We start from the raw sequence: 20,611 nt of genomic DNA on the forward strand, positions 1-20,611 counted from the left end.
GGTCATAATAATCAACCATATTATGTAATTTTCTCAAGTCATACTACTAGAATAAAATCAGAAGCTCACAATGAGAATATATTGGTCTACAAGTGAATGATAAATTCAGTTCAGAAAAAAGAAGTATAAACATGCAGTTGCATGTGCTGTTGCATAGCTTCAGAAAGCTGGTTCAATCCACAGCGCAAAACTATGAAGTTAGCGCATAATCAATTGTCAACATCCTAGGTGGAAGAGGATTAACTCAAAAGGCACTAAAACAAACTACTGAAAACAGAGTAGCTAAGACATAGGTGGAAGAGGATTAACTCAAAAGGTACTAAAACAAACTACTGAAAACAGAGTAGTGCAAGACATACAACATCATTGTAACTAAACTCGGGGCTGCCTGGGGGGTCATCGAATGCCAAAGGCACCCATATGCACACTGGAAACGAAAAAGGGTCCCTCTTTGGCATCCATATGCACACTGAAAACGAAAACTGGGCGCACTTTGTCATCCATAAGCACACTGGAAACAAAGAAAACAAAAATGGGACCTCTTTGACACCCATATGCACACTGGAAAGGAAAAACGGGCCCTCACGACTATAACGAATAGGGAACAGACCAGATCATTAGTAACTGGAAAGCAAAAATGGGCCCTGAAGACTATAGCCAATAGGTGACAATTAGCAACTGCGTTCGGAAGCATTGAAAATGATTCAAGGGCAGATATAGCTACCACACTAAGTGTGGCCAGGAAAAATAATGCTTACTTCAATAATAGGTCTCGTGATGTAGCATATATTCCTATCTCATAGTTATTAATAATGAATACATTAATAATGAATAAAAACATATATGGTTCTCTACATTTTACCGAACCAGGGCACCAATTCCAGCAACGCGTAGACAACCCCAGGAGCCAGACCAAACAAAGTCCAACAGGAACCACTGCTACAAAATGCCAATCATCAGTCCATCAACAGTAGATGAGCTTCAATGGCATCCTCCTACGGCTGACCAAAGTCAAACAACCCTGGTGGCCTGGCACAATAAATGAGTTATCACAGCTCCATAACAAAATTATCCTCACCACTGAAGGCATGAGAGATTCGCCAAGCAATACCTTGCCAGCCAAGATGCTAAATCCAATCTATAGATATTGCCATCCGAGATTCTCTTCCTTGCAAAATGGACTTCCAATGAGGCAATGCCTCAGTCTACTCCCCAGTTTTCTTGCTCCGGAAATTCTCTCTCATTGCTGCAACCTTTTTCTTGCACTGGACTACAGTTTTACCTGGGACAGCAGCAGCCACACGCTCCCATCTTTGGCTCGCATCCTTGGGAAAAGCCTTCAAAGCTTGGACTAGAGCCAGGACCTGTGCCTCTGTCCAGGCATCTGGATCTGCCACAGATGGTGCTCCATCTGGGACAGGATCAGCAGCAGCTTTCCCATTGGCTGTCTGGCTACTCACAGCTTGCACCGCAGCCTTTGATGATGCAGTCCCAGCTCCCTCAGTTGAGGAACTAACTTCATCTCGGGTCGAGAGAGGTGAAGCAATAGATTGGGCCGGTTTGCGCTTCTCAAGGAAAGAGTCGAAAGCTTTCGATGAGTCTGGCTTCTGCAGAAGAACACTCTTAGTGGCCTTGAGAATCTCCTCAACCGATCTGTTAGTCCCAATAAATTCTGAAACAACCTCCCATCTTCTCGAAGTTCCCTTAGGATACTTTTGCATTGCTTTCCTAAGCATCTCAACCTCTTCCTTTGCCCATGGTCTCTCTTTTTTTTCATAGCTGTTCAATATGCTGCTACTGCCTTCTGTCACTCTACCTCCTGTAGAGTTGGATTTTGGAGCAGAAGACCCCACACCATTTGCTTCGACTTTCTTCACTTCCTTTGAGGAACTTTCATTGCGAAGTGCACTGCTCATCAACCTGGCCTTTTCAGCTGCATCCTTGCCATCCATTCCATCACAGAGCTTCTTCAGCTGTTCCATATCAAGTTTAGCACATGTTGATTCAACATCTTCCTCTGACATGCCAAAATGGCTATCTGCAACCACAGGTGCTGCAAGAGTGCGCAAACGAGTTTTCTCTTTGCGGAGCAGCTTCTTCTCTTTCTCCTTTAGCTTCTTCTGATGTTGAGCAGCTTCTGCAGCTTTCTTAGTCTCTTCTTCTTTCCTTATCCTTTCCTCTTCAGCAGCTCTTGCTGCTTCCTCTTCTTGCAATTTCTTTGCCAAATACTTTGCCTCCTTTCTTCTCTGTTTCTCAGCTTTCTCCTCCTCTTTCCTCCTCTGGATCCTTGGGTCTTTCTTATAAGCATTGTCCACAAGAGTGCGTACTCGCGCATATTCCGCCTTTTTGGCCTTCTCTTGTAGCTTTGCGTTCTGCCTCTCCATCCATCTCTTATGTTCACGAGATTCAGCTTGCTCCAAGTCATACTCATCATCATCTGGAAACTCCCTCCAACTCTTGAAGTTGTACCAGAAATTGTAGAACTTATCAACCTCCTCTACAGCAGTAGAATCATCTCCTAGAGAAGGAATAGGCTGGGTAACAGACCAGCGTCCATTTCTCATGAAGGCTGGGCCGAAAACCTTGAAGAAGTCTTGTGGGGCACAGTCTGTTGGGACATCATCATCAAACTCATCTGTAGAGTCATAAATCCTCCTCTTTGTAGGGTCTATGAGGACTTCATAGGCCTCCTGGATGGCCTTGAAATGGCTCTCTATCTCATCCTTTTTTGCTTGTTTTGCCTCCTCTGTTGTCTCTGCAAGAATCAAGGCAGCCTGCTTATCTGGATGATGTTTGAGAGCCATGTCACGGTAACTTTTCCGAATCTGATCTTCAGTGGCCAAGAACCTCAAGTGTCCCAACCCAAGCAATGCATAGTGATCCTGCTGTTGACTGCCAGATGACTTCTTCTTCCCTTTGCTGCTAAAGGTATCAGAAGCAGTATTAAAATCTTGGCTTTTGTCATCCGATGAGACACTACGATCATCAGTTTCTATGTCTTCATGCTGCCCAAGACCAAGAAGCTTCATTGCCGCAGCATGGAATGAATGGCCAGCAGGTTCATATTTCAAAGCTTTTATAGGCAGGCAGTTTGATGAAACATACAAAGGCACTCCATCTACAATCTCATGGGAGTAAGTGATCAGAAGACAACTCTTCTGGGACTCCATATGTCAAAGATTTCAAAGTGTTAACAAAGCTCCTGAGTGAAGATAAAATGATACAGCCTGCAGAAATTAACGAGTCAATTAGCCAGATACTTAGCATTTAGCAAATTAGTTCCAAATTGAAAAACAGCATATTTCGAAGTACAAAATATACAACAATTGTAATTAGTAATCAGTGCAACCAAACAATGAATGAACAAACATACAAAAAGAAGCTAAGTCCCATCACCCAGTTGAAAATATGCTCAGTTTAGCCTTTAGCATGCCATCTGCTATCTAAGTTGATAACAATTTGCATGCAAGGACTAAATACATGCAAAAGTAACTTGGTAGCTAAAACAGCATAAATGCTACTAGTATTCTGTATAAAAGGATTAATAATTAACCATCATGGCCATTAAGCCCACTTGCTGCCATTGGAATATGAAACCTAAGACACTTCATAAAATGAAGCCACCTTTCCAGTTTGCAAGGCTACACAACCTGTAAATGTTCAACAATGAGTGCACAACCCCTGCTGTGCCTCATTGTAATACATAACATAGAACATTTGGACGAATACAGCACCTTTTTTTTCCAAATCTTATGGCTACAGAACCCTTAATTGTTCAACAATAAAGCAGACAGACCAACTGAAACACTAAGAATATGTAACGAAGGAAGGGGATTTGAACAAATAGTCACTTTCTTCAATTTGGAATGTGTAACATCAGGCATGTGGACAAATGCAGTACCTTTTTGGAATGTGTAAACATAAGACATGTGAACAAATGCAGTACTGTTTTTCAATCCTTAGAGAGAGAGAGAGAGAGAGAGAGATTTGAACAAACACAGTCCCTTTGTTCAGTTTGCAAGGTCACGTAACTGATAATTCTTCAACAAAGTGCAGCCAAACCAGCGCCAATGATCTTAACTTACAAGCAGGTAAACAAATGCAACATAACATGGACAGTATTTTTTTTTTTTTTGCGAGGACAGTACTCCGCATACTATGTAGAACGAATTAGGAGAGCATGACAACCTAATCCTAAAAACCACGAAGCAAGCCCAACAAGGCACAAGGTGGGGTGTCATCAGGTATCACAAATCCCCGTGGTGGAGCGCGTGTCATAAATTACGCATCATCACTTATGGGACGGCGAGTTAACCCCCTTCCCCACAACAAAAGTCGAAGCCTCGCCTCGAACATGGATTGGAACAAACGAAGGTCTGATCGGGGATTCCTTACCGAGAGAAGGACCGGGGCCAACGGATCTCCCTCCGTTCCGCGCGTCGGCTCGTTGGAAGGCGGCGGCGTGAGGTTCAGGGAGACCGCAGGGAACGGAAGAGGAGGACGGGAACGGCGGCGATGCGAAGGATCGGCCACGCGATGAGGGGGCGTCGAGGATGGAGGCGATTCTGCTCAGGTCGCGGCGCCAACCATAAAACCCTAGTAGCCGGCGATAAATAGAGGCGGCGGTGGGGAAGGGAAGGAGAAGGAGGAGGCTTCCTTGTTCCGGGTGCCGCACGTTTCCTCTGCCCCTCACGTCTCTCTCTAATGGGCTGGGCTGAGCTAGTGTTGGCAGTTTTGGGCTTTAGAGTGATGGAGGGCCCAATTGTGACGGGTTAAGAAGACACGAAAATGAAAGCCCGTGAGAAACATCTTCTTCTTCTTTTTGGCATTCGTTTTGTGTCCACATCAAATAAAATGTAAATCTGTCAAACAGGTTCGGAGAAAGCTTGACCTGGAGGATCTGAGGATGCAGTTGAACAATCAAAGATCTACTCTTGATGTCATGGATTTTATTTTTACTCTCCAAGAAGAAACAAAGCTGAAACTGAAAGTGGCCCACTGTCTTGTAGTGCTGGTGGAATGCTAGAAACAAGACAAATCAAATCAAGGGGAAAGGAAGTACACCAATATGCAGCTCTGTTTTGTATCACTCTTGCCAAATGCAGAAGTTAAAATCAAATCAGCCCCTCTTAGGACCAAACAAGGCCATGTTCGCTTGAACTACTTTAGTAGTACTTTTTATCGAATAAATAATGTTTTTCTCGCATAACAAATCAGCATTAGCATCAGCCAAAATTTAGTGAGGCAGATATAACAATGGAGACCACCTCTAAATGGGTTTTACAAAACCATTGTGACTAAAAATATAAAATCTGGAGGATGGGGATGCAGAATCCGAGATCACAAAGGAGCCTTTTTATGATAGCTGCTGCAGGGCCTTTGTAATTTCTTTTAAGTGCCTGGCTCCGTTTAAAAGGCTTGGAACTGGCAGCACCGTTGGAATGCAGAAAGTGTTTATTGAGTCAAATGCCCGGACCTTGATATCTGTACTTTCTTCTAAAGTTTTTGATCGATTAAAACTAGGGAGTGCTGTTCAGAGAAATAAAACGTCATATGGCCTTTGGTTTCATATGTCGTAATATTGCCAAGTGCCATGGGACTTGCGATATTGTAGCTGATTGTCTAGCATCTTTTGGTGCTTGTTTGAATGTGGGTAATTCTAGGTTGTGGCTAGCTAGATCATTCAGCGGAGTTTGTAACGCCTCTCGTTTCCGGTGATTTACCAAAACTGGTTAATTAAATTAATGGAATTGTGTTTCCATCTAAAAAAAATGCTTTTTATAATAAAGTCAGACCATGAATTTATCGCCAACCCCTGTTTGTTTTGCTGAAATTTGGCTGCTACTGCTGTTGATTTGTTGTAAGAGGAAAACAATATTCCTTTACTAAAAAAATACTTTTAAAGTAATACTGAAAAACAAGTCAAACAAGTCTGCAGTGTGAGTATGAGACCGTGACACCGGATATCAACTTTTGGCTGAAGAGACAAAAAAAAAATGCACGCATACCAAAAAATATTATTACATACATAGTGGCAAGGCATAATCTCATACATTACGGTCAGTTCAGCAGATCCCCAGCTCCTAAACAGGCTACGGCTCCACCTTCTGGCAGGTCTTTAGCTGAAGCCGGAGCCGCTCCAGGAGCTCTGGCAAATGAGCCCTTTGGGTCTGTCTTGGCAGGGCTGCCTCCACCAAAAACTACATTGTCATCAGCTCTCCCCAAATATTGATACATCCAAAAACGAGAACTGAGTGATGATCACAATTATAATTAGAATTTAGCACACAAAGGTTGCCAAAAAAGGTCTGCACTCTGCAGTGAGCTAATGAGTTTGGACAGTCACACACCACGATTATTTCCATGACAGACACCAACCCATTTACAGACGGAATAAGCACACCTGCTAGGCTGCTACATCTAACAAGATGCTGGGGATATAGCAGCAACATAGGCAGGTACAGAGCTTCATTCAGAGCGTATTCCTCCCATGAAGGTTCTTGGGTCAGGGCAGGTTCCACTGAACTGAGCCTGCGAAAAGTCGAACCCTGGGTTCTGAAAAAGTAAAAATGGTAGATAAGAGAATTAGAAAAGGTGCATGCAAAATGAAACTCGAAATGTGTATGATAAGGCTGCTCCATGTCATATGGGACATCTACATACAGGTCATTGTCCTCCAGAGGAGTATTATGCACACCGTTCGGGTTTAGAGAAGGGTCTTCAAAAAAGTTAGCACTGTTATTAATAGGTTCAACCACACCTATAAACATGGCAGTGTTTTGCCATTTTGCTCTTATTTCCACCAAATTACTACATAATAGAGCCAGGGTATTCTCTTTATTCTGATGTTTGACGGAGTCAGGCTACCACACCCACAGTAAACTTCTCTTATTGGTAGTAGACATGTTTTGTGATTGCAGAATTTGGCAAGATCAGTGTTAGGAAATAACTGCCAGCAGCCTGAGCACATTATCATAAAAAGAATTCACTAAGAGTAATACCGATAAGTCCACTTTTAAAGAATGGAGGGAAAACTCTAGCTTATTACACAATATCAGAGAACATGCCTCTGCAAGTCCTAAAATTCTCGAAACGAGAAACATGCAACCTACATAGTTTTATGCCCTTATTATCAGTAACAATCATGAGATTAGTATAGATCGCGGGAAAACTGATCAGATCCAAATTCAAACTGGCTGATATCGTTATTAGCTTGTTTATCGTATTCTGATTCAACCATCTTAGCTACATTCTCTAGTTACATTGCAAGTTCCTTTAATAGTACACAAATTTGAATGCGAAACTAATCTTGCCAAACACGACTTTTCCATTGGATCTGTAATTTGATTTGAGGCTTTAGCATGCAAACTATGATAATATGGTTGGTAATTAAAAAATATCTGGCCCTGCTTCATATATTGTATTCATGTACAGTACATATGACCTGAGTTAGAAAACTGAAAACAACACGATAAACTAAGAAAAGAAAATGAAGCATGAAAGCATGAGATGGGAATGCACAAAATAGAACTTGTACAGGGGAGGGAGGGAGATCATACCTCTTCCTGAAACCTTTGGAGCATAAGCCGCTTTTGCTCTTGATCTGCAGCATATGGATCCAAAACTCCTTGCCCTTGTATTGGAGATGACCATGTTTTCCCCTTCTCTCTTTTTTGCAGTGTGATATGCATCTCACCATCCTCTGTATTGTCATCACCATTGCCCATATTAAAAATTATAGTCGAATAAGGTGTGTATGACTCAGATGTCATTACATACATATCCTAATATCCATAGTACTAAATTTCATGTGAGCAGATGCTAGCATGGCCTTATGCATAATCTCATGTTATCACTAGCTCACAAGTTTTACTGGCTGTTCCAAAAATCATCACAAAAGAGCCTTATTGTTGATTCTAGCAAAGCTTGTTGTCAAATTCACTTGATCTGTAGATTGACAGAAAAAAAAAAGTGTTTTTCTACAGCCCTAGGTTGGCTGCACAATTCAATGCTACTTTTTCTCTAGTTCTGCACTAACTCAGAGTATAAATAAACAGCCAACAATAGCCAATAGCCCAAATACTTGATGCCAGCGAGTTTCTACCAAAAACTATACAGACTGATAAGATCATTGGCATGGTATTGTCCGTATTGACACTGCTTTGTCATGAAAGATATATTCATATCATTATATTTATGATAAGTCGATAACTATTACCGGTGTAAGTAAGACTATAAAAGGTCAAAGATGTGTGCTGGAGACATTTTGTTGTCTAAAGTAACTAGTACTAAAACACAAAAGGGTACCAAATCAGGAGCAGTACCTCTCAACTAACCCTACCAACGATTATCAGTACAGCAGCTAAGTAGTTGTTTACTTGTATCAGCTAAGCAGGAGCAATCACTTTCATCAACTAAACCTTGTATTAATTGGTAAAAGCACCGTGCCAATTTGGTATAAGCACAAACAGCTTGTACCAACCGAACAGCAATTTCAAGAACACTTCTCGCGAAGATGTCAGAAATACTACAGAAATAAATATCTACAGTTCTCAGGTTCAGAAAAAATGATGTAATGTTCAAGAGCTATAAGTTCGACCACACCTATTGTCCAGAACGACGAGTCGGTCTTCACGGGGTGCGTCAGGTCGTGCTGCAAAATCACCCAAAAAAAAATCAATCCCCATTCCCCAACCAGACGCGAGGAAATCTTGGGAACCTAGTGGAACCAAATCGCAAGGGAGCCTTGAGAAGGAGCACAGACATTGAGGTATGGTGGGTTGCCGCGGATGCCGACCTCGACGTGGCTAGCCTTGATGGTGCAGTGGAAGAGCTTGGTGGGCACGCCCTTGGGGAGCTCGATGTACATGTTCACCTCCTCTAGCGTCTGGTCCCACTCGAACACCTTCTGCCCTGCTCATGGCGGGGGATGGGGGATCGAACCTAAGTCAGAGGCGTGGGGGTGCCGCGGGGAAGGCGGGCTGTGGAGGACACGAATAGGGGAGGCGGCTCACCGTTGTGCACGAAGGTGTGGCGCTTCTCGGGGCCCAGCTTCTCCGCCATGGCTGGCAGCCGGAGGGAGCACGTGCTCAGTCCTCCCGATGTGTCTAGAAGATTCCGGACTCTGGCTCGTGTGACTCTGCTTAGGTACGGGTGGCCCTCGAAGACGACGGTTGCGGCGACGGGCGACCGGAGTGGCGAATTTTGCGGCCGGGTCGGGTCGGGCCGGCCGGCGCTCGTGTTGGGGAAAAGAACGGTTCTGCAGAAGTGCTGCGATCGGAATAACGACACTCTTTGTGGGACTTCGGCCGGGTGGTACGACGACACTTTTTTTGACGGAGTATGTTGCAATTATACACCATAGACTTGAACCTAAGTGGGGTTTCATCAGGATGTCATGCACATTTATTAGAGCGCTATGTTAGTAAAACTGTACTTTTTGCATGAAACGAAGAGGAAAGAGAAGGAAGTAGTTTCCGCTGGCGTTGTTTCCCACGCGGTGAAACAGGATGAAATCCCCACTGAGGACTAAATCGTTTTATCATATTGCATGTGATCCAATCATTTTTGCAGTAATTAAATGCTTTGCCCAGCCTAGGAAACATCAAGGTGAAACTCATGCATTGTGGAGGTTGTTTCATTGTTCGTTTCATTGATGCTCTGTCAGCAGATTTGTTTTGGAAACAGTGTATTGAAATGGGCCATTGAGACTGGGCGAACTAAACAGGACTGGACTGGGATGGCACCGTAGGCTGAACTATGGCCTTGTTTAGTGCATTGGAGATGAAAATTTTTTTTAGTGTCACATCGAATGTGTCGGAAGTATGTCGGGAGAAGTTTTTAAAAACTAATAAAAAAACAAATTACATAACTCGTCTGGAAACTGCAAAACAAATCTATTAAGCATAATTAATCAGCCATTAGCACATGTGGGTTACTGTACCATTTAAAGCTAATCATGGACTAACTAGGCTTAAAAGATTCGTCTCGCGATTTACAACCAAACTGTGTAATTAGTTTATTTTTTATCTACATTTAATGTTTCATGCATGTGTCCAAAGATTCGATGGGATGGATAAAATTTTTTTGACAGGGTCTTAGTTCCCATCAAAAAATAAAAACTTTTTAAGATTCCACGTCACATCGAATCTTTACGGTACATACATGGAGCATTAAATATAGATGAAAACAAAAATTAATTTCACAGTTTGTCTATAAATTCCGAGACGAATCTTTTAAGTTTAGTTACTCTATGATTGGACAATGTTTATCAAATAAAAACAAAAATGCTATAATATTAAAATCCAAAAAGTTTTCATAACTAAACCAGGCCTAGATCTAGTGCTTTGTCACAAAACTAGTCAACCGCTTAGTACGCCTCTCTAGCGCCACCGTTTGAGCCGGTCACCTGCGTTAGTATTTTAGGCCGTCTGCAGCTCGCCGTAGTCCAATGGGGATCGTATAACTATTGTCCAACTTCTCTTAGGTCTGGTTTAGTTCCAAAATTTTTTAGAAAATTGACAATGTAGCATTTTCGTTTGTATTTGACAAATATTATCTGATCATAGACTAACTAGGCTCAAAAGATTCGTCTCGTCAATTTCGACCAAACTGTACATTAATTTTTATTTTCGTCTATATTTAATACTTGATGCATGTGTCTAAAGATTCGATGTGACTGAGAATCTGAAGCAAAATTTTTTGGGAACTAAACAAGGCGTTAATGGAAAACGTGTCAAGCACGATTTTGAAAGAAAAAATCTGAGAACTAACCGAGAAATGTAAGCTTATTGGATGCCATGGATTAGCAAGCATTGGATAGAAGCCTCTAACTGAAAGTGATTGTCTTCCACTAATACAATAGATATGGAGTACATACTACATAGTACTCACTCTACTCTAAATTTTAAGTCATTTACTATGATCATAGGTCCAAACACAAAAACAATATACCTGGGAAAACCAAACTAAAAGAAGTCAAGGCACCTGATTTTCTTTCAAAAGGGAAAATGTCTGTAAATAAGTTCTTTCATAACCACAGTGGTACACATCCTTCTCAGGATTGCATTTTGGTCTCCACTTGCTTAGTTGTCCATGCAGGCTGCAACGAACTATAAAAGGTGTGGTCGGCGTTCTATGGAACATCTGGTGAGCAGCTTGGTGTGGCATTCCATCGACCAAATGTGGTCTAGAAGCCATGACATGTCACAGGAACTAAGTGGTATCCCTCTCAGTTAGTTCACGGGTGACAATGGAGAAGAGAGGAGGCGCACGACACATCGGGTCAATTGATCGAAACATTCTCAGAAGACCGGATAGCATGAAAATTTAGCCTTGCGTCCTGCTCTTCAGCACTGCTCCACCAGTATTTTTCAATGAAAGAATATTATTTTCTCTTATAATAAATTAACATAAGCAACATCCAAAATTTAACAGCAACATCCAAATTTCAACCAAAGGAACAAGGTTCAAGGGTAGATGACACGAACCTGGGCAATGTCGGAAGTCTATTACTTCCTTGTTGGCGCTTGGCTTGTGAAAATGTTAGAAATAAAAATACAGAAAGCTTGTGAAAAGGTTAGAAATAAAAATAGAAAGGCGTAAATGAAAATAGGAAACATTTGAGCTTGTGAAAATGTTAGAAATGGAAATACAAACAGCTTGTGAAAAGATTAGAAATATAAATAGAAAAAATTGACACCCTTTCGAACCAGAACAGTTTGTGAAAAGGTTAGAAATAAAAATAGTTAAATAGAAAGTTGCAAATAAAAGTAGAAAACGCTTGAACTTGTGAAAATATTATGAAAATACAAAAAGCTTGTGATCTATATCTTATCTTTATACATCTAAAAAATAATTATTATCATTGTCATATGCTAATCATCGCCTTGCTCCCGCTACCTATCGCCCATTCACCCGCAACAGAAGGCACGAATAATCTATAGGTCGGTTCCGATTGGGATAGAGTCCGCAAGCAATCACGTACAGGCACGACTAGAGCCCGTTCGTTTGATGTCGAATCTGTCAGTATTTTTAAGCATGACTTTTTTAAGCGAACAAGCTGGCGGTTCCGAGTATAAGAGTCCGCAAGCAATCATATACAAGTCTGGTCAATTACTTAGACGGACACAGACAAATCATGTACAGGCCTGAGCCAACTCGCCAAAGCAATCACGTACGACCAAAAACAAAGCAATCACGTACGGGCCAAGTGCCTGTGCTCGGCTAAGGGCATTCCGCTACAATTTATACGTAGTTTCTATATCTATTAATTTTTATAAACACTACATAAAGAAAATTTTGGTTTCAATGGATAACAATGGATAATTTTTATAGAATATTTTTTTATCCAATCACATTCATTCTCTTTCTTTATTCTCAGTTAATCATATCACTTCATGTCTTCGATTTTGTGTAGACATGGTTTCTAACTTAGACTCAGTTTCTATAATTTTTGCTCTCTTCAATAACTACCTTAATAAAATATTTAGTTGATACTATAATTAATGTTTATAAAAACTACGATAATTTTTATATTGGGAGTGCCCTTGTACCTCTGTGCCCGTGCGAATTCAGTTCATTTCATCCAGGCAGTATGTGTGTGCTACTGGACGCTCGACCGGTGAGCATCTGCTTTCATCAACTTCAACGCTCCCTCTAGGTACTGTATTTTATATAATAATAAATCAGACAAAAAAATTGAGAAAGCCTGAACAGATTTGAAATTAGTTTAGGGTTCTCAATGCAAAAATATGTTTTTTATTTTTTTTCAAAAATGATAAATCAGCTAAAACTTGCAAAATGTATATATAATATATCATACAAGTATTAATTGAAAAAAGTGAAACCAATTTTGTTAGGCTAGATATGCATGATATAAATAATTAACAAATTATGTTAGGCTACATCTGCATGATATAAATGATTAATTGGAAAAGTGAAACCAATTTTGTTACACTACATATGCATGATATAAATGAGTAAGATCATGAATCAAATAAGTATTCTAGCAATTTTATAGGATAGATTAAGAGGCAAACAAAATATGCATGTAACCCTCCAATAACTATAGATAAATCTTGTGCTTGCTATATTATTTTGAGCATGATGGAAAACACTAATGGCAGTTACGCATATTATTGGTAGTTTTATGGAGTTAATTCACCTTGGATACCATACAATTTAATATAAAATTTGAATGTCTCAATACATTATATTTCAGGACGAAAAGAGTTAAAAAAAACAAGTGGAAGACTCAACAACGTTGATGGAGAAGTGTTAGAAATCGAGTCACTGAATCGCTCACAATATTTGGACAGAGAGATGGGAGAAGAGTGGTCTTTGTATTCCTTTGTTTCTCTTTTCTGATGTGTATTACAAGCATGAAAGTGACCCTCTATTTATAGGGGACAAAGAGAATGGGTACAAAGGTTTTACAGTATTTGAACTCTTGAAATTCCTCTCCTCCTTCATTAATTTGGCCACCATTCAAAGTCTATGTTCACATACTATTTTTGACTTTGATTTTCAACACTCCCCCTTGGCCAAATTTATGCTATGTGTATGCCTCGTTAAAAACTCCCCCCAAAAACCCTGTGGGAAAAAAGGGTAGGAGAAAAGAGTACATCACACGCATCGCTTTATGCTGCACCTGTTGCCTCGTTAAAAACCTTGCATGAGAAAACCCAGTGGGAAAAACTCATCAAGGGAAAAAGAGTACAACAGTTGATGTTCATGTCGGTCTTCAGGACCGACTCGTGATCTTCAGGACCACGGTCATAGATTATGTCTTTAGGGCTGGTCTCCCCCTAAATCCTGCAACTCTCTAAGCCGCCTCATACCAATTCCATGGATGCACTTATAGAAGCTAGAGGCGGGTAGAGATTTCGTGAAAAGATCTGCAAGGTTATCGCACGATCTTGCTTGCAGGATATTTATCTCCCCGCTCTTCTGGAGCTCATGGGGATAAAAGAACTTTGGAGCAATATGCTTCGTGAGATTGCTCTTGACATAACCTATGTGCATCTGTGCAACACAAGCCGCATTATCCTCATAGATAATGGTGGGGGTGTCGGCGACGTTCAAACCACATGACTTCTGGATGTGATTAATCATTCGTCACAACCAAACACACTCTCGTGCAGCCTCGTATAGAGCGATTATCTCTGAGTGGTTGGTCGATGTGGCAACTAGGGTCTGCTTTACAGACCGCCAGGAAATGGCTGCACCACCATAGAGCGATTATCTCTTGTGTTTCTTGTAGGTACCTCAACATGGTTTTGATGCCAACCCAATGTCTTCTGGTTGGGGCAGCACTGTACCTTGCCAATAGATTTACTGCAAATGCAATGTCAGGTCTAGTGCAGTTTGCAAGGTACATCAGTGCTCCAATGGCGCTTAAGTATGGAACTTCGGGTCCCAATACTTCCTCATCATCGCCCTTGGGTCTAAATGGGTCCTTATCTGCTTCTAGGGATCGGACCACCATGGGGGTCTTAAGAGGGTGGCACTTGCTCATATTGAATTTTTCAAGTACCCTCTTAGTATAAGTGGACTGGTGTACAAACACTCCTTCAGGGAGGTGTTCGAGCTGCAGGCCCAAACAAAACTTGGTCTTGCCCAAGTCTTTCATCTCAAACTCCGCCTTGAGGTAAGCCATTTCTTCCTCAATGTCCCTTGTAGTCCCGATGATGTTCAAATCATCGACATAGACGGAGATTATGCAAAATCCATCATTGGATTTCTTTATGAAAACACAGGGACAATCATCATTATTGATGTAACCTCTCTGCAGGAGAAAGTTACTCAATCGGTTGAACCACATCCTTCCAGATTGTTTCAACCCATACAACGACCGCTGCAGGCGGACGCTGAACATGTTGCGGTTTTGATTCGGTCTAGGGATCTTGAGTCCTTCAGGGACTCTCATGTATATTTCCGAATCAAGTGACCCATACAAGTATGCAGTCACAACATCCATCAACTGCATTTTCAAATTTAAGTTAGCTGCCAGAGATATAAGGTATCGGAACGTTATGCCACTCATAACAGGAGAGTAAGTCTCATCATAATCGATGCCGGGTCTCTGCGTGAACCCTTGTGCCACTAGTCTCGCTTTGTATCTTACCACCTCGCCATGTTCATTCCTCTTCCGGAGGAAGACCCATTTGCATCCTACAAGGATGACCTTTTGAGGTGTTGGGACTGTAGGCCCAAAGACCTCTCTTTGGCAAAGCGAGCGCAACTCAGCCTCAATTGCTGCTTTCCATTTATCCCAGTCCGAGCGCTTCCGACACTCTATCATGGACTTTGGTTCTGGATCCGGATCCATTGAGTCAGCAATTTTTGAGGCAAAATATATGTCGACAATAGTGGTCTTTCTATGATATGACTCTCCTGATTCCACATAATTAGTGGCGATCTCCTCATGATCGTCCTCCCACTCATCGTGATTTCCCATAACGATTGAGTTGGGGCGTTCTGATCTTCCAATGCGATGATGCGCGCGCGACGCATTGGGATTTCCATCTCCAGGATGGCGTCCTTCAGGGACCTCCTTAACTTCAGGTTGAGTTGCCATTTCTGGGGCATTCTCGACTTCGGGTCGAGCCTCTTCAACTGATTCTTCGAGTGGTGCAAGTGTCTCAGACCGTCGCCTCTGCGGATGTCTCCGCGGGACCTTGTCTTGAGCACCCGGAGGTCTCCCCCTCTTCCTAGGATTAGGGGAGACTGTAGAGTTGGTAGCCTTCAGGGGTACCTGAACTCTCTCCGGCGCATTTACTGCAGGTATATGCGACCTTGTCACCCTTTTGTGATCAGTGAAGGCATCTGGCAGCTCATTTGCAAGACCTTGCAAATGAATAATTCTCTGAACTTCCAATTCAGATTCGCTAGTGCGTGGGTCTACGGATTGCATCCCTGATGCATTCCATTCAATTTCCCGGCATTCTTCTGGATGCCTATCTCCCCCTAATGCTGGGAAATGGTCTTCATCGAAGACACAATCAGCGTACCGAGCCGTATGAAGATCCCCAGTCATAGGCTCTAAATATTTGATTATGGACGGAGTCACATAACCAACATATATCCCCAACTTCCGGTGAGGTCCCATTGCGGTACGCTGGGGTGGTGGTATTGGCACGTACACTGCGCAGCCAAATATTCGCAGATGGGAAATACTTGGTTCTTTCCCACGCACTAACTGTAAGGGGGATGTATCATGGTATGCAGTTGGCCTGAGTTGGATCAGTGCTGCAGCATGCAACACCGCATGGCCCCAACAACTGGTTGGCAGCTTACAATTCTGCAGCAACGGCCTGGCAATCCACTTGATCCTCTTGATCAAGGACTCAGCTAGACCATTTTGTGTGTGGACATGTGGTACTGAATGCTCTACCTTAATGCCTAGGGCTAAGCAATAATCATCAAAAGCTTTCGACCTGAACTCACCAGCATTATCCATCCGAATGGACTGGATGCGGTTATCAGGGAAACTTGCTTTTAGCCTGATTATCTGGGCAATGAGCTTGGAGAAAACATGGTTTCTAGTGGACAACAGGTCCACATGGCTCCATCTGGTAGATGCATCAATCAGTACCATAAAATACCTGAATGGGCCCGACAGGGGTTGGATAGGTCCACATATGTCACCTTGTATCCTTTGCAGGAACACAGGTGACTCATCCCTAATCTTCAGGAGGGATGGTCTAGTGATTAGCTTCCCTTTTGCACATGCGGTGCAAATAAAATCTTCAGGATTTGGGAAGCCTCTAACATCATGGCCAGCAGAATTGTTGATGATTCTTTTCATCATTCCCAACCCAGGATGACCTAAGTGGTCATGCCATATTCGAAACGATTCTGTGTTTCTGAATATGGTCTTCATCGCAACATACTCATCTGTGGGCTTTATGTACGTGTAGTACAAACCCGTTGGCGATGAAGAGAACCTTTCCACCACTCGCTTTTGGTACCCGTCGAATTTAGTGATCAGCAGGTATTCAGCACCTTGCTCGATCTCGGTTTCTACATGGAAACCATTCGCACAGACATCTTTGAAGCTCAAAAGCGTGCGCTTTGAGTCGGGATACAACAGTGCATCCTTTACAAAGATTTGAGTACCCATAGGGAGAACTAGTGTGGCACTTCTGGTGCCCACAATATGAGCATTGCTTCCGGCAATGGTCATAATATTTCCACTTTTCTTTGTTAATGTTTGGAAATATCTAGTATCCCTTAGTATCGTATTGGTGGTACCACTGTCTACAAGACAGAGTTCCGCTTCCGCCATCGGGTCCCACAGGCTCTGTTAAATACCATAAAGTAAAAACAGGAATTTAACATAAACATGCATTATCATAAAGACAACATTACATAATTCCTGGGAAACGTTACAACAGTTTGGATCATCTACTACATTACAAATGCTCTTCAGGAGCATACATGACCAAACTAGTACATGTGGGAATCGCTAACATGACTCTTTGGAGATTACTGCAGGTCTCCAAATATATCAAAGTCATCAAGAAGGTTGTCCTCACTCTCGTCCATTCGAACGCCTCCACTTGCATCGACGACCCCGTCGTCGCGCTTCTCCGGCCGAGCTTCAGGCTTAGTGAGGAAGTGGGACTCATGTTGACCTTTACTCTTGTTTTTGCTCTGCTGGTAAAGGTCAACGAGGTGTTTGGGGGTGCGGCAATTACGGGACCAATGTCCCTTTGCTCCGCATCTATAGCAATCTCCTTGCTCTTCCCCACTGTGGTCACCTCTCTCCTTCTTGGGGTCGAACCTACCTTTGGGCTTTCCCTTTCCTTTGACCTTGAACATGGCACCCTTCTTCCCCTTCCACCTTCCCTTTCCACGGCCCCTCTTGTGGTTGCGAGAACTCTCAGCAACATTGGCATGTGCTTCAGGCACAGCTATGGAACCAGTAGGCCGGGCATAATGATTGTTCATGAGAACTTCATTCTGTTGCTCGGCAACACATAGTACTTCACTCAACTCAGAGTACTTGGTGTACCTTGAGTTTCTATACTGTTGTTGAAGTACTATGTTGCCGGGATGGAAGGTGGACAAGGTCTTCTCGATCATATCAGCGTCAGTGATCTTCTGGCCACATAGACGCAGTTTGGTCACAATCATGTGCAAGGCGGAGTTGTACGCAGCCACAGACTTGAAGTCTTGGAAGCGTAGGTTGATCCGGTCTTGTTGTGCTCTCGGGAGCACAATGGTCAGCTGCTAGCTGAAGCGGTCCTTCAGGGACTGCCTCAAGACTAGCGGGTCCTTCTCCGTCATGTATTCGCACATCAAGTCCGGATGAAGGTGGTGTCGCAGGTAATGCAACGCCTTTGCCTTGTCCTGCTTTGTGCGCTCATCCTTGCCAGCTTCGGGCTGGACAATGGTATGATCGAGGCCCATGCCATCGAGTCTGATCTCGATGTCGGTCGCCCAAGTGAGGTAGTTGCTGCCATCCACGGTGAGCATCTCAAAATCCCTCTTTGCGATGTCCGACATGCCTGCACAATTAATGCGCAGGATTAGTAGATGTCGGTGCGTAATCTTCAGGATTACGACTTAATATAGTCTTCAGGACTATATAATTTCCCAGGTGTAATCTTCAGGATTACTTTGCAATTAAATATGAAGTATTGCAATAAAGTAAATGTACGAAATTGAATGTAATAAATAATTGTAGAAAATAAATAATAGTAAAATAACAATAAATAAATGAATATGGCGGACTTCAGTCCGCACATGATTTACGGACTTCGGGCCGTATATTTTTGTATTATAGTGGGCTTCAGGCCACTATTTTGCGCAAAAACAATAATAATATGCACTGTTCATCTTAAAATGGGCTGCTGGGCCAAATTCATCTTCCATGGGCTAAATATGTCGGCCCAATCAACCGTGGCCGTCCATCACGATGGACGGCTCAGATTTTCCCGAAGTTTATATAAATTGGGTGGGTGAAAACCCTAACCCTATTTTCTTTCCCACTTCCTCTCTCTTCCTTATCCATTCTTCTTTAGAAAAACAGACAAGGGGAAAGTGGCCATGGCAGTCAGCGGCAGCTAGCCGGGGGCGCGCGGCCTCCTCAGCGGGCGCAAGCCGGCCAGGGGCGTGCGGCCCCCTCCCTCGGCTCGAGCGAGCTCCGCCAGGGCGCGGCCGTCCAGGAGCGCCTGGCTCGCGGCGGCGTCTGGCACCCCAGCGGGCGTGCGGCCCTGCGTCGGGCGGCCATGGCGCGGGGTGGTGGCGCGGCGCTCGCGGCCTGTCCTAGCGCGACGGCACGGCGCCTTGCTCGCGGCCAGGCGCCGGCCCTGGCGGCTCCTGGCCAGGCGCGGCCCAGCTCGCGGCCCCGGCGGTGTGTGCGCGGCCAGCTCGTGGCCCCGTCGCGGCCTCAGCCCCGGCCCCGGCGGCTCGCGATTTTCGCGTCCCTGCAGGGGACAGGCCTGCCGGATTCGCACGCACGTCTTCGGGACGGCGGCGGTTCGTGCTGCTCTTCTTCAAGATGGCGGTGATTTGGTTTGGTATGCACATCTTCAGGATGGCAGTGAGATAGTCGTGCTCGTGTCTTTTGTGTGTGCTTGTTCATGGTCAAAAGAATCGAGCATCAAAATGAATCGATTTCTCACCTATTACCTTTTAGCTCGGTAGGGCTCGTGCTGATAACGTGTTAGAAATCGAGTCACTGAATCGCTCACAATATTTGGACAGAGAGATGGGAGAAGGTCTTTGTATTCCTTTGTTTCTCTTTTCTGATGTGTATTACAAGCATGAAAGTGACCCTCTATTTATAGGGGACAAAGAGAATGGGTACAAAGGTTTTACAGTATTTAAACTCTTGAAATTTCTCTCCTCCTTCATTAATTTGGCCACCATTCAAAGTCTATGTTCACATACTGTTTTTGACTTTGATTTTCAACAAGAAGGACGTCAAGCAAAAATAGTCTATGGTTGTGCCTCCGATTGCCTCAAAGCCAAAGGCCACGTGTCATTGTAGGTGTTGGTAAAAATTCGTGACAAAGCATATATCTAATATAGAAAAAAAATAACGAACGTGAGATTTGAATCAACGCTCTTTCGAAGCAAAATAGCTTGTGAAAATGATAGAAATAGAAAATAGAACATTTAGACAATGCGTCATTACAGGTGTTCTTAAAAATTTGTAACCTCCGTGTATGTGCATCGTAGGGGCATATATCTAGTATAGAAAAAAAAATGGCGACCGTGGGATTTGAATCAACGTTCTTTCATACCAAAATATAGTTTGTTAATTAAAAGGATAGAAAAAAAAAGTGGTGCCCATGGGATTTGAATCGACGCTCTTTCTGCCCCAAATAGTTTGTTAAAACAACAGAAATGAAGAATAGACCAAAATAGTTTGTGAAAAGGATAGAAATTTTTTAAAAAATAGTTTGTTAAAACGACAGAAATGAAGCATAGAAATAAAAAATAGAAAAGATTGACGAGAGTGGGATTTGAAGAATAGACCAAAATAGTTTGTGAAAAGGATAGAAATAAAAAAATAAAAAAGACTGACGAGAGTGGGATTTGAACCCACGCCCTTTCGGACCAGAACCGCGCCTTAGACCAACTCGGCCATCTCGTC

At 43.0% G+C, this 20,611-nt stretch overlaps 3 protein-coding genes and 1 non-coding gene across 6 annotated transcripts; all 4 read right to left on the reverse strand.

The window, feature by feature from the left end:
• On the reverse strand, window positions 716-4,641 carry LOC8070815 (dnaJ homolog subfamily C member 2). 2 transcript variants are annotated; one of them, XR_002448422.1, is made up of 3 exons: window positions 4,396-4,641; window positions 1,112-3,227; window positions 716-1,029 (listed from the first exon to the last, which is right to left on the reverse strand). XR_002448422.1 is itself a non-coding variant. In XM_021449303.1 (2 exons), the coding sequence occupies exon 2, from the start codon at window positions 3,168-3,170 to the stop codon at window positions 1,206-1,208; it is 1,965 nt and encodes a 654-aa protein (XP_021304978.1). In that variant the 5' UTR covers window positions 3,171-3,227; window positions 4,396-4,641; the 3' UTR covers window positions 716-1,205. The 2 variants fall into 2 exon arrangements, 1 of the variants encoding a protein (XP_021304978.1); XM_021449303.1 differs by having other exon boundaries at window positions 716-3,227.
• On the reverse strand, window positions 5,998-9,297 carry LOC8055666 (nudC domain-containing protein 2). 2 transcript variants are annotated; one of them, XM_021452039.1, is made up of 5 exons: window positions 9,015-9,297; window positions 8,798-8,913; window positions 8,605-8,653; window positions 7,560-7,702; window positions 5,998-6,555 (listed from the first exon to the last, which is right to left on the reverse strand). In XM_021452039.1, the coding sequence occupies exons 1-5, from the start codon at window positions 9,061-9,063 to the stop codon at window positions 6,469-6,471; spliced, it is 444 nt and encodes a 147-aa protein (XP_021307714.1). In that variant the 5' UTR covers window positions 9,064-9,297; the 3' UTR covers window positions 5,998-6,468. The 2 variants fall into 2 exon arrangements, with proteins under 2 accessions (XP_021307714.1, XP_002467510.1); XM_002467465.2 differs by having other exon boundaries at window positions 8,765-8,913; window positions 9,015-9,291.
• Window positions 17,491-18,141, reverse strand: LOC8055668. Its single transcript, XM_021452291.1, has one exon. The coding sequence runs from the start codon at window positions 18,139-18,141 to the stop codon at window positions 17,491-17,493; it is 651 nt and encodes a 216-aa protein (XP_021307966.1).
• On the reverse strand, window positions 20,539-20,611 carry TRNAQ-CUG. The gene has a single exon. It is a non-coding gene; the product is annotated as a tRNA-Gln (tRNA).

The sequence above is a fragment of the Sorghum bicolor genome, chromosome 1, assembly GCF_000003195.3.
Source record: "Sorghum bicolor cultivar BTx623 chromosome 1, Sorghum_bicolor_NCBIv3, whole genome shotgun sequence".
NCBI lineage: Eukaryota > Viridiplantae > Streptophyta > Magnoliopsida > Poales > Poaceae > Sorghum > Sorghum bicolor.